The following is a 12,509-nucleotide window of genomic DNA, read 5'->3' on the forward strand; positions in this document are numbered from 1 at the left end:
CATATAAAAAAAGCCACACCATAAAGTGTTTTTATCAAAATCTTGCGAGAGAGAAGGATATATTTTTGTATTATTTCTCTTTCTTTAATCTTTATCTAACTTTCTTTAACTTTTGAAACGACTGTTCATGCATTGTTAACGACTACATCGACTAGATATTTGTTACAAAAAATATACGTAAAAATTTAGAAAATGAGTGAATATGCAACTCTGTTCTACAACAATTCTTCATCTAAGGTTTATTTCATATTTATGTTGCTGAAATATAACGTTTATGATACCTAAAATTAGTGTGATTCAAATATAAGCAGGAATTGACAAAACCTAGTGAATCAATAAAAATTGGCTACCGTATGGTGTATGACTTTTATTATAGAGTCTCTTATAATAAAATCATTGAATTTTTTCTAAATTAATTCTCTAATATTTAAGGCTTTATAGAAAAAAAATATTAGTATATTAAAAGAGATAGAAAAATGTTTAATTTAAAAAAGTTAATAAATTCCAGTTTAAAAGTAATTAAATTAAGTAAAAATTAATACACTTAAAATTAACTAAGTTGAGTTAGAAGTTATTAACTATTTTTTTTAACTTTTAATGTTTTAGTTACTGCCAACCCTGCTAATAATAACGAAACAGTGGCGCGTCCCCGTAGCTAAGTTCTGAGTGCTCCTCGTGTGCGCAGGTGCCGATCGAAGCGAAGCAGACACTCGGCTAACTTCGCGCCGCAACTCGAGGATTATCAGCGCATCGCGATTCGCGCGTCGCCATCTGGCGAACGGACCGATAGTCAGTTCTGTCAAAATGGCGCTCAAGGGACAAGTCGGTCAAAGTGAGTAACGTAGAAAAAGCGTTAATTTCGCGCGGCATAGGATTTATTTGTAAACATTATTGCGCGTCATCATCAGGCGACTCGCGCGGCGTCTCGATCATATCGATCTCGCGTCAACCGATCTCGCAATCACGTCAAGAGATCCGTCTTGATTGGGCGTACACGCTCCCCGATGATTTCATCGGATGGCTGGAACTGGAGACGTTAGACGACGGAGAAATGTCAAACGCTGCTGCCGAGCGTAAACATCCAATCTTCGTCGCATCTTACAAGAATTTTGAATCTCGCGATCGGTTCACTATCGAGTTCAATTCTCAATGTTAAATAAATATGGAAAAATATACCTTATCGCGATCGTCGCGTGTCGATCATCTCACCTAAACACAAATCATTTCTACGTGCTTGCGACGTCAAAAACTGAGCTTATTATCGGAATTGTTACTGATTTAGTATCTGTACAATTGACGAATATCGAGGTGTAAATGTAAATAATACGGACATTTTTGTAAAAACTTTTACAAACATTCTTACGTCAGTCATTGTTCGTAGACGCGCGATTATCTGATGTGAAAGGAATTGGAGGAAACGCTCGTTTCAGTTATATTAAGTTTAACTTGTGTTTAAAAATTTGACAAAAATGCCAAGTACTCATTCAGCGATGAACACTATCTGAGATTTTCGATCGTGTTTCTACGGCGCACCTTCTTCGATAAAACTGTTGCTTTTTCAGAACAGTTCATGTCGATTTCACGATGTTATCGAAATGTGTGTAAATGAAACTATCTATTTAATTTCCTATTGCATTTCTATACGTTTGCAAAACCAATATACGTACAGAGTTATTTTACGTTATGTACGCGTAGTTTTTAAAAGCATGGAAATATTAAATGGAATAAATATTCCGTAAATATTAATACAAAATAAAGATTTTATATTGTCAATATTACAAAAACTTCCGTAAAGCACAATTATTTGATGTATTAGATACAATGTAATACGGTATAATATTATTGACTGGAATTTTTTTTTATCTATATCAAAATTATTTTAGAAATTAATTATCTGATTTTCATATAAATTTCTTAGAAGTGATCCGGCTAAAAAAATCCCTTTTGTTTTTTTTTTACTTTGTTTATGATATTGAAGGTCGCAAAGTTTTATCTTCTGTACTACAGATTACGATAGATCTTTTTACACTTGTCTTGTACACGTATAAATAATTGATTTTTTTACTTACGAGAATATCGAAAGAAATAGGGCTTGCGACTTTGTTGATACGTGCCTGTACACAGTGACGTCATCTCTCTGTAAAGACGATCAATATACGTGTTGGAAAACGTCAAAGGACTTCTTAGTCCGTCAGCGTGGTTGATTATCAATCAATCATTGCTATCAACAGCTGTCAATGACTCGTGTGAAGAGTTAGTGCTTGCTCATTTTCGTTGGAGCTACAATTAATTTCCCCTGATTTTTAATTTGTTTTCCAACGATTTCTTAAATAAAATAATATTATAAGAAAATTACAAGCTCTTACCTTTTACTTTTTAAACGTAATCTCTCTCCTGCTGATTATATTATTTAAACTAGAACTGGCAAAGTTTAAAGAGCATAATTCTAATATCTCATTAGAATCACCAAAGTCAATTTGTTTATTTCCTACTCTTATTTTTGTTTTGTGAAAAGTTATTTTGATATTATTTATATCGTTAGAATTATTTATTTTATGTTTACAATTTTCGATATTTTTTTATTTGTATCTCGAATATAAAAGAAAAAAACTGAAATGATTAGCGCAGCCAAAAAGTCACTATCAGTTCTAGTATTAAACAGAAAAGATCTTGGATAGCAATAATCGAGTTAATTATTATAATATTAAGGTGCCTTTACATTGTAAGATGTAGTTCGCAAACGCAGATGCAGAATGAAAATTTGCATTTGTGGTTTTATCTTGCGTGCGGTGATTGATTGTCATTCTGCGTCAGCATTTACAATCTACTTTGCAATTTGCGAATTATATAGAGGCTCCATAATTCTTGCTTTAAATTATAAAGTCTCCAAAGGCTCAAATAATTAAAAATTTTAAATAAGTATCAAACAAAAGACAATCAGCCTTATTAAACAAGTTGTTAGAATAACAAATCAATTCAGATTTATATATGTACAATATTATAATATATTTAAAATTCAAACATTTCGATTTTTGTAAGACCATCCTCAGGAGACAGCAACTTACAATCATATAAACTTTTTTACATCAATCTTGTTCTCGTCACAGAATTAAAAAGTTAATATTAAAATATACTGTTAATATAATAGTATATTAAAAGAAGATTCCAATATGAGAAGAGTGTGGTAGTCATAGATGCAAACAGAATATTGTGTTAACATTTATTGAATAACATGATTTATTGAATAACTTGAATAACATGATCAACAAATGGAAGTTAACTGATTGAAATAATACATTTTTTTTATTTAGTTATCGCCACTGATTTGCTACAATATAAAGTTTTCTAGAAAATGAGTTTGAATATTTTAAATCATTACAGTTTCGTAATAATAATTTTTCTTTTTTTTTTCTTTTTTTTTTTTTTTGAATTTTCATTCTTTTTCTGCTTTTCTACTAAGCTAAAAAATAATACTTCTTGAGTTGTGTCGTTGAAGCAAATAAGCGATATGTGTTCGTTTGATTCATATATTCAATGAAACACGCAAACCGTATAATATGTACATATTCCGTGCGAGAGTAATTACTAAAATATTGATTTCTCTATTACAAAATGTGATATAAAAAGTACACTTTTGTACAGTTGCAGCAAAGAGAATATTCTTTTATAATTTGCATTTTAAAAAAAGATAAAGTTGCTTATAAAATTTTCTTATTAAAATTTTTTGAAATCTTGCAAAATATATAATTAATAGTTGCTTCAATTACTTAGTTCTTGTATTGTTGCCCAAGTTGAAGTAATTATCCTAGCCCCAGATAGAGTTTACAATATAAGTTCACAATTCTCTACGCGCGAATTTATCATCGGGATAATTAATTCTCTCATGTCACAGAGATTATGAACGAGGTGATCAAGCAAAAGAAGAAGTCAACAGGTGGGGTAGAATGGCGAATCTTAGTGGTGGATCAGCTTGCAATGAGAATGGTGTCCGCTTGCTGCAAGATGCATGATATCAGCGCTCAGGGTATTACCCTGGTGGAGGATATCAATAAGAAGCGCGAACCTTTGCCGACGATGGAAGCCGTTTACCTCATTACGCCTTGTAATTCGTCGGTGCAGAAATTGATCGATGACTTCAGTAATCCAACAAGAACAACTTACAAAGTCGCCCATGTATACTTCACAGAAGGTATTTCCTACATTTAATCCTATATTCTGTAAGGATATCCTCTTCCAAAAATAAATCCAAATTATCCAATATTTTTTTACTTCGAAAGAAAATGTGTAATTTTGTAAATTGTCTGTCAAAATAGAAAAAGCACAAGAGTACAATGAATGTAGATTAACTTCTCAGAAGATTTCGAAAAAAAATTCTTTCTGTATGAATTCGTATAGAATTATCTCGTTTTATCAATTTTACAATTTGTGGTATGCACAGATTATTTAAATATAATTAAGTATGAATTTATATATATATATATTTGTTCAAATTTAAATTTATTGTAACATAGTTTTAGTTATATGTTTTAGTTATTAATTTATTAAATCATTTTTAATACTTGACTCTTAACTTTTAATAAATTAAATATAATATTAAATGATGATACATATAATTAGACATCTTATATATTTTCAAGTTATTCAAATTCTCTCTCATTAAATTAAACCTATTTATATATCCTACTGATTCCCACAACAGGTCTCCATGCGAGGGTATCCGATCATCTAAATTCACAACGATACGGGTTTAGTGATTCTCTCATAAAATATAAATTAATAAGCTCACTGATGTTTTGAGAAGAACGATCGTACAAAATTATCGGTTGGATTTCTTTTTAATTTCTCGTGTTTTGACATACTCAGTATATCTCTTTGCAGCATGCCCTGACGAGTTGTTCAAAGAATTGTGTCACTCGCTGGTAGCTAAGCACATAAAGACACTAAAAGAGATCAACATCGCTTTCATACCATATGAAGAGCAGGTAAAGCAACGAACACTATGGCAAGAAAAAAATGTTTGACCGTTTCGTCCTTCATGGTGGTGGACATACACACACGTACAGAGACACATATACAAAACGCTATAAAATAATTATTCATTCACGCGTTCTATGTTCACTTCTCGGTCTTTAATCACGTAAATTATTATTGATATTATCGCACGGATCTGAATGTAAATCGGGACGATATTGATACCGCGTTATCCTCTCATCCGATCTGTCCAGTCCATCCTCTGAGCCTTTCACATTATTCATAAACAAGCACATACTAATAATCAGAATGCATTCATGCTTGCAATTGATGCCAGTATGCCCGGAGGAGCTGTTCAATGAAATCTGCAAGTCTCTTGCTGCTAAAAAGATCAAAACCCTCAAAGAGATCAACATCGCATTCTTGCCGTACGAATCGCAGGTGACGATTAAGCAGACGAAAATAATAGACGCTAGTTGTAGCTCTAGAGCGCGAAATTTGTCTTCAATCTTCGAGCATTCACAAGCTTAGAGATTTCTCTGCTTTTTCCGGATCGTCAGTTTACTTTTAGATTGCAAAAGATTCGGCGATATAGACTTCTTGTTGAGGAAAGTCTTTTTCACACCACTTTTCCTTTTGACTCAAAATATCTGTATGTTGTACGTACATGCTTGTAATGTGATCACTAATCGAATTATCCGTATAGTCCGATTTTATTATTTTTAAAGTTACTAATTGGCATGCTTATTTATTTTGCTTCAAGTACAAAACTTTGTAATTAAATTTACTTTTCTTTGTCGTATTGAGAATATCGTAAAACTGAATCTGCCATTTTCTTAGGTCTTCTCGTTGGACTCGCGTGAAACTTTCGCTTGCTTTTACAACCCCTCTTTCTTTAATCTGAGGTCAGCCAATATGGAGCGTATTGCTGAACAAATTGCAACACTTTGCGCCACACTTGGAGAATATCCATCAGTTAGATATCGCAGGTAATTTCAATCTAAATGTGATTTAAAAACATTAATAACTTAATTGCAATTTCTTCTCTTGATGAAGAATAATTACACAATTTTTGTTAGCATTAAATAAATGCTATTAATATGTATCATAGTGACTTCGACCGCAATGTTGAACTCGCTCAATTGGTGCAACAGAAACTAGATGCATACAAAGCTGATGAACCAACAATGGGAGAAGGACCTGAGAAAGCTCGTTCTCAATTATTGATTTTAGATAGAGGATTTGATTGCGTCTCACCTTTACTACATGAACTTACACTGCAAGCTATGGCATATGATTTGCTAGACATTGATAATGATGTCTACAGGTAAGTAAATATATTTAACACAGCTATATTGCACAAATTTAAAATAAAACTTTAATGTCATATAATATTAAATAGGTTTGAGGCAACAGCGGGTCAAGAAAAAGAAGTATTGTTGGATGAAAATGATGATTTATGGGTTGAACTCAGGCATCAACATATTGCCGTAGTCTCTCAGTATGTAGAAATATAAGTTTTAATCTTCCCTCGAAAGATTAATAATTATAAAGAATATTAAGAATATTATATATTATAAAGAATAACAATAAAACGTTATTTTTCAGGAACGTCACTAAAAATTTGAAAAAGTTTACAGAATCAAAAAGAATGCCGCAGGGCGATAAGCAAAGTATGCGAGACTTGTCGCAAATGATCAAAAAGATGCCGCAATATCAAAAAGAATTGAGCAAATATGCTACACATTTACAATTAGCCGAAGATTGCATGAAACGTTATCAAGGAAATGTAGATAAACTTTGTAAAGTGGAGCAAGTGCGTAATATCATAATCACTATCCTATAATCCATTTAATAAGAAATATTTTTTAATTATAAGTATTTTTAATCGTGTTCTAGGATTTAGCCATGGGTACTGATGCAGAAGGCGAACGTATCAAAGATCATATGAGAAATATTACACCGATTTTACTTGATCAGACTGTAAACCATTTGGATAAATTACGCATTATAGCTTTATATGTCATCAGCAAAAACGGCATCACCGATGAGAATCTTAATCGTTTAGTTCACCATGCCCAAGTATCTATTGATGATAAACAGACTATTGTCAATATGGCAAATCTCGGTATTAATGTTGTTGTAGATGTAAGTTAAAAGTTACAAATATCTCATATTAAAAAATTTTATAGTAGCATTTTAAATAATGATTTAATTCTATTTTTTACAATGTTGTTTTACAGAGCAATCGTAAAAAGTTATATACGGTACCACGCAAGGAAAGAATCACAGAGCAAACTTACCAAATGAGCCGTTGGACGCCAGTCATTAAGGATGTTATGGAGGATTCTATTGAAGATAAACTTGATTCTAAACATTTTCCGTTTCTTGCCGGCCGTGCAGCTAGTTCAGGATATCATGCACCAACCAGGTATACAGTAATGCTACTTTTTCTTTATCTAAATCAATTTGTTATTAAGTTTTTAAAAATATTAATAATTTATAAACTTGTAGCGCACGATATGGACACTGGCACAAAGACAAAGGTCAACAGACCATCAAAAACGTTCCTCGTTTGATTGTTTTTATAGTTGGAGGAATGTGCTTCTCTGAAATACGATGTGCATATGAAGTTACGAACGCATTAAAAAATTGGGAAGTCATAATCGGTAAGAATTTTTTGTATCCAATTTCTATTTGAGATAAAAAATAATTTATAACTAAAGCATGATTGAAAATTTATCTATTATTATAAAATATTTATGTATTTTTATAGGTTCATCTCATATAATTACACCAAAATCATTCATGAATGATTTGAGTAAACTACACGTCTAAATGGTTGATATTTAACAAAAAGAGATAACATTCCTGAATTCTTAATTTGCCATTAGCTTCAATTCCATCAGTATATACCATTTATGAAGCCATGAATGATCTCGAGGTATAAAATTAGGTTATTTAACTAAATAACAAACACAGAGTCAATTCTCTTTAAGCGAAAGCATTTCGGGCAGAAATTAAGCAAGTATCCCATTGTCAGTTGAATAACAATGAAAGTATTCGTGTATTAATAAGAGCACGAAGAGTCTTGATCAGACCGAGTTATCAAGTGCCTGCGCGAATACATAATCAGAAATCGTATGAGACATTTTGGCAATATTGATATAAATCGCACGAAGCTGTATAATCGAGCCTTTCAATGGTATCGTAATCGAGTCTTTAATAAAATTCTAGAAATATATCATTATTATACTTTATCAGAAATTTAAAAAATTTGTGAAGCTGTATCTTCACAGAAAAGAATCGTGATATTCCTGTACATTTCTTGTTATTAGTATTTTGTTTCTTTTCCTCGTTGAAATTTATTCAAATTGACATCTTATGTGTAAATTGTTTTTGTTCTCAAGCATACTTTTACTTCTTCTAAAAAATTCTATTATAATAGAGAGACATTAAATCTATAAATGTCATGACACATTTGACTTAATTCTCTTTAAATGTATTATCGATGTAACAATGATATAAAGTTATTTATTTGATATATTATTATTTCTTATATCTCTAATTAATGGTATTGAATGTAAAATAAAATCGCTAGATGTATACAGCCTGACACTTATTCTTCCTTTGTTAACTTATTTATCTGTACTTTTATCGGTTTATGCACTCTTATACACTCTTCAGTTTATTAATTGCCAATTCAGATGCTATATTTAATGTTATTTATAAATATATAATATTCAAACGATATATGAAAAAATGTTCAGCTCTCTCTTTGACAAATTCGATTAGTATTGCTTTTGTTGAATATAATACAGGTACAACAATTATATACCAGTATATATTGCAAAATTTATCGCAATCGTTGTTCTACAGTTGTGATAAAGAAACGCTTTCCAATCAGAAACTTGCGTTTGTGAATGAATACTGGTAATAATTATTAATGTAATGTCAATAAATGTTGCGATCTACTAGCGGAGAGATTATTACAAAGTTAAACGATATTTATAAAGTATATCCTGTTATAATATATGTATATGTATGTATGTAGATTATAGATTGAGCAATGTTCTACCTATAAAGGCCTATGATGCGCTCTACTCTTGAGTCTCTTTTTAATTATCACTATGCCACATCTATGCCAATCGAACACAGAATTATAAGAGAATATGATAATAAATATGATAGAAAAAAAATCTGTTTAGATGATGTCTTATTTAGAAAAATCTTAATATATCGATTACAATTAAGCTTCCGAAGGTTATCAATAAAAGTAATCGATATAGTTCGCCAACATCAGCAAATATTATACACAGACTTGACATACATAATTATCCATATTGAATATAAACCAATATTTAGCGAATATGTGCAAAGTTGACATAAGCATTAGCCATATCGTCTAGAGGCGCCTTAAAGGGGAACATCACTGTGATAGGTTAAAAAAATCTTTTTTCTGTTTTTGCATTTTTGTAATGCTTGGAGTCTTAAAAATATATCCCTAAAATATTGAAATTCGTAATGTAAATTATACTAAATATGTGATGGAGTAGCACGTGGTTAGATGCAAAATCGATTGTAAAACTTTAAACACGTTTTTCTCGAAACCACGTTTTCGTAACTGGACGTTCACATATCTCGCCAATTTGTATCTGAATGGCTTGAATTTTGGATAGAATGTTTACAACAAAATTGTCTTTAGTTAAGCGTACGAATTTTTCAATCGGATTATTAGTGTTTGAAAAATAATTAAAAAAAGGTAACAATTTTTTTCGCAAAATCGCGACCTCTTTTTTTTAAAACAGCACCATTTTATCTAAAATTATTTTATCAAAAAAATCAGTACGCTTAACTGAAACTACACTCATAATATGTACTATAAAATAAAATAAAAAATATTTTATTTTAGAGCTCCCGTTCAAACGCAGCACGAGCGCCCGTGCACTCATGTTTTTCCAGACGAGGTGCATCAATGAGCACGAAGGCTAGAAATATTAATATTGTTTAATGAATTTTTGTAATAACTTCGTGAATGTATATACTTTAAATATATAAAGACAATAATAATACAATAATCATACAAGCTATTAATTTTCACAAAAAAATTCATAAAAATAGTCTTTTTTTTTTTTGGCCGTCACAGTAATGTTCCCCCTTAACCCGAGAGTCAACAAGACTACTCCATTTAAAATGGAAACACAGCGAACTTTATTACTGAGTACTGTTATTACCAATTGTTTTCTTCACGTTAATTTAATGTTTAAATTTCTGTCGAAAACAAAACTGTAAAAGATGTCAGAGTTAAAAGAAAAGGTAATTCTAACATATAACAGTGATTTAGATACCTCTTGCATATTGTTGTGCTTGAAAGAAAAGGGATAAGTTATCGCTTATGTGGTAAGAATTTTTGTAATTACATAAATTCGTTCTAGAACAAATCGATGTTAAAAGAATTTACTGATTATTTAGGCAAACATCGGGCAAAAGGAAGACTTTGATGCAGTTAGAGCACAAGGTTGCTCAAAATTGGTGCCGCCAAGGTAAAATAACATTTGATAATACGAAATGAGATAAATACACCAGGAACTATATAGTAAATTTCATTATTTGTTAAATGTATTTATAATAAAACAAAATGTTCTAATCTTTCATTGAAGAATTTACACGACAAATTCGATTAATTATTACAAGATAGTGATAGACGATATTAGAGAAGTGTCCATAACTTCTTATGTATGATCTGCCGTGGCTTATGATTAATTATTGTATGAGGAAAGATGAGTACACACTAGCATGACCATGTATCAGCCAAAGTTTAATAAAAGCCGTAAAGGCTGAGGATTCCAGTATCATCGCACATGGAATAACTAGAAAATGGAATAATCAAGTTCGCTTTGAATTGAACTGCTATAACTTATACTCTAAACTTACGGTACTTTAAATAGTTTAAATCGATTTTATCAAAGATTTTACGAGCAATAAAAAACAAATGAAAAATATCTAGGGACTGAAAAATAAAAGTAACAGAAGTTTTATTTACAGATTTTTTATTCTTGCAAAAATGTTCCATGTATTCTTGTTTTACGAGTAAAAAAATATAGTGTTAAAACATAATCGTGTCAAATTTTAAGCTAATTATACATAAAAAATTATCAAGATTTTAGCTCCGTGAAGAAAAATCGAATTTTATAAATTTCAAGGAAGTTCCAAATCAGAGTACGCACGATGAAATAGTATCCTGATCTTTGCAACGGCAAAGGAATCGTGGAGCACTGGTGCTAATTTTGTACACATTAGGCGTATAACACGAGCATATGGAGCGATATTCTCGTTATATGGAGCATTGAAAGAATATTAATCTTATAATTTTAATTTATATAGTTTTGAATCAAGAATATTTGAGGATCCTGCCGTTCCAGCGCCGAAAGGACTCTAATGACCATTGATCCGGTCTATTCCTTGGAGCAGAAAAAATTTGAAATTAGTTTTAAGAAGAAATACCCGATTAATGTAAAGAGTCTAAAAGATAGGAAAATATTCCTCTCGTAATAATTGAATATCTCAATGAGGTCGGCGGTGCGCACATGGTATTGGATGGATAGATATTGTGGTATTGACGGATAGACTAAAATTATATTACTCATGAAGCTATTTTTTATGAAATTTTTTTATTTTTATGAAAATTTTTATGAAATGCATAAAATTAACTGTAACAATATTTGTCCAATTTCAGTCTCCAGGCATTTACGAGTCGCCAGGTGTTAACATTTTAGAGGTCGCGCATTGAGACTTGAAAGTATTTACTTTGGATCGAGAGATTCTGAGAGTCAAATCCTCTCTCTATCTGACAGATAAGATATATTACTTATTTATAACAGCCTAGTCAGATATGCGGAGATGCAATATATAAAATTATAAAATACAAAAACATACGTAACATAAAAATTGCAAAAGTATTCTCTAAACAAATTGGATTAAATTCTTAAAGTATCTCGCAGGTTTCTGGTTTTCATTGGAATGCGATTTCGTACTGGAATGCATCCAGCATTCGCAAAGATACGTAAACGACACAGTGTAGCTGCAGCTGTACAAGGGAAAGGGTACATTTGCGCGAGATTTTTAATTAGAACACAAAATTTATCGTCGGCAATTATACTTATCGTAAACAAGACTATTTTTTTAGTCTATAACTGATAAACGAATATCATTTTTTTTTCTTGCAGCTATAGCGATCGCCAGATCGAGCGAGTTTCGTTGTATAATCAAACTCTCATCTCGATGAATGAAACAGGGAGATTAGCGGTGAATGCAACTGGATTTATCCGCACGCAAGCTCTGAAACTAAAGGAGTTTTGTCGTTTTCAATAAACAACACGATGTCTGAATCAAGACTTTATTGCAAATTTCATCAATAAAAGATGCATTGCAGCTAACTCCACGCTACTTTATTTGCCTTAACATCTACGCGTATTCTTCAGACATAATTCGACAATTAACTGAATGGTTTCTGAAAGGTTTGCAAAGTATCGCAGTAA

General features: G+C 31.2%; 2 protein-coding genes across 3 annotated transcripts; both read left to right on the forward strand.

The window, feature by feature from the left end:
- The first annotated feature begins 763 nt into the window (after positions 1 to 763).
- On the forward strand, positions 764 to 8,239 carry LOC108753724 (protein ROP). 2 transcript variants are annotated; one of them, XM_018495710.1, is made up of 11 exons: positions 764 to 832; positions 3,893 to 4,189; positions 4,879 to 4,982; positions 5,812 to 5,960; positions 6,083 to 6,298; positions 6,374 to 6,472; positions 6,580 to 6,787; positions 6,871 to 7,119; positions 7,215 to 7,402; positions 7,486 to 7,640; positions 7,748 to 8,239. In XM_018495710.1, exons 1-11 carry the CDS (start codon positions 805 to 807, stop codon positions 7,807 to 7,809), a joined length of 1,755 nt encoding a protein of 584 aa, XP_018351212.1. In that variant the 5' UTR covers positions 764 to 804; the 3' UTR covers positions 7,810 to 8,239. The 2 variants fall into 2 exon arrangements, with proteins under 2 accessions (XP_018351212.1, XP_018351129.1); XM_018495627.1 differs by lacking the exon at positions 4,879 to 4,982 and adding an exon at positions 5,309 to 5,412.
- Positions 8,240 to 10,266: 2,027 nt separating this feature from the next.
- On the forward strand, positions 10,267 to 12,358 carry LOC108753849 (argininosuccinate synthase). The gene is given in 15 exon segments (XM_018495821.1): positions 10,267 to 10,371; positions 10,444 to 10,482; positions 10,485 to 10,514; positions 10,666 to 10,757; positions 10,759 to 10,906; positions 11,132 to 11,271; positions 11,356 to 11,405; positions 11,408 to 11,509; positions 11,512 to 11,552; positions 11,555 to 11,588; positions 11,688 to 11,846; positions 11,970 to 12,074; positions 12,198 to 12,221; positions 12,224 to 12,335; positions 12,337 to 12,358. Coding segments are annotated over 15 exon segments (1,203 nt in total).
- Positions 12,359 to 12,509: the final 151 nt, after the last annotated feature.

This window comes from Trachymyrmex septentrionalis, unplaced genomic scaffold (genome assembly GCF_001594115.1).
Source record: "Trachymyrmex septentrionalis isolate Tsep2-gDNA-1 unplaced genomic scaffold, Tsep1.0 scaffold1, whole genome shotgun sequence".
NCBI lineage: Eukaryota > Metazoa > Arthropoda > Insecta > Hymenoptera > Formicidae > Trachymyrmex > Trachymyrmex septentrionalis.

What these genes read in the sequence shown, in the direction of transcription:
- LOC108753724 (XM_018495710.1), top strand. Translation starts at nt 805, where the DNA reads ATGGCGCTCAAGGGACAAGTCGGTCAAA. An exon ending in CATATTGCCGTAGTCTCTCA is followed by an intron (nt 6,473 to 6,579) that starts GTATGTAGAAAT and finishes GTTATTTTTCAG; the next exon opens with GAACGTCACTAAAAATTTGA. An exon ending in GGATATCATGCACCAACCAG is followed by an intron (nt 7,403 to 7,485) that starts GTATACAGTAAT and finishes ATAAACTTGTAG; the next exon opens with CGCACGATATGGACACTGGC.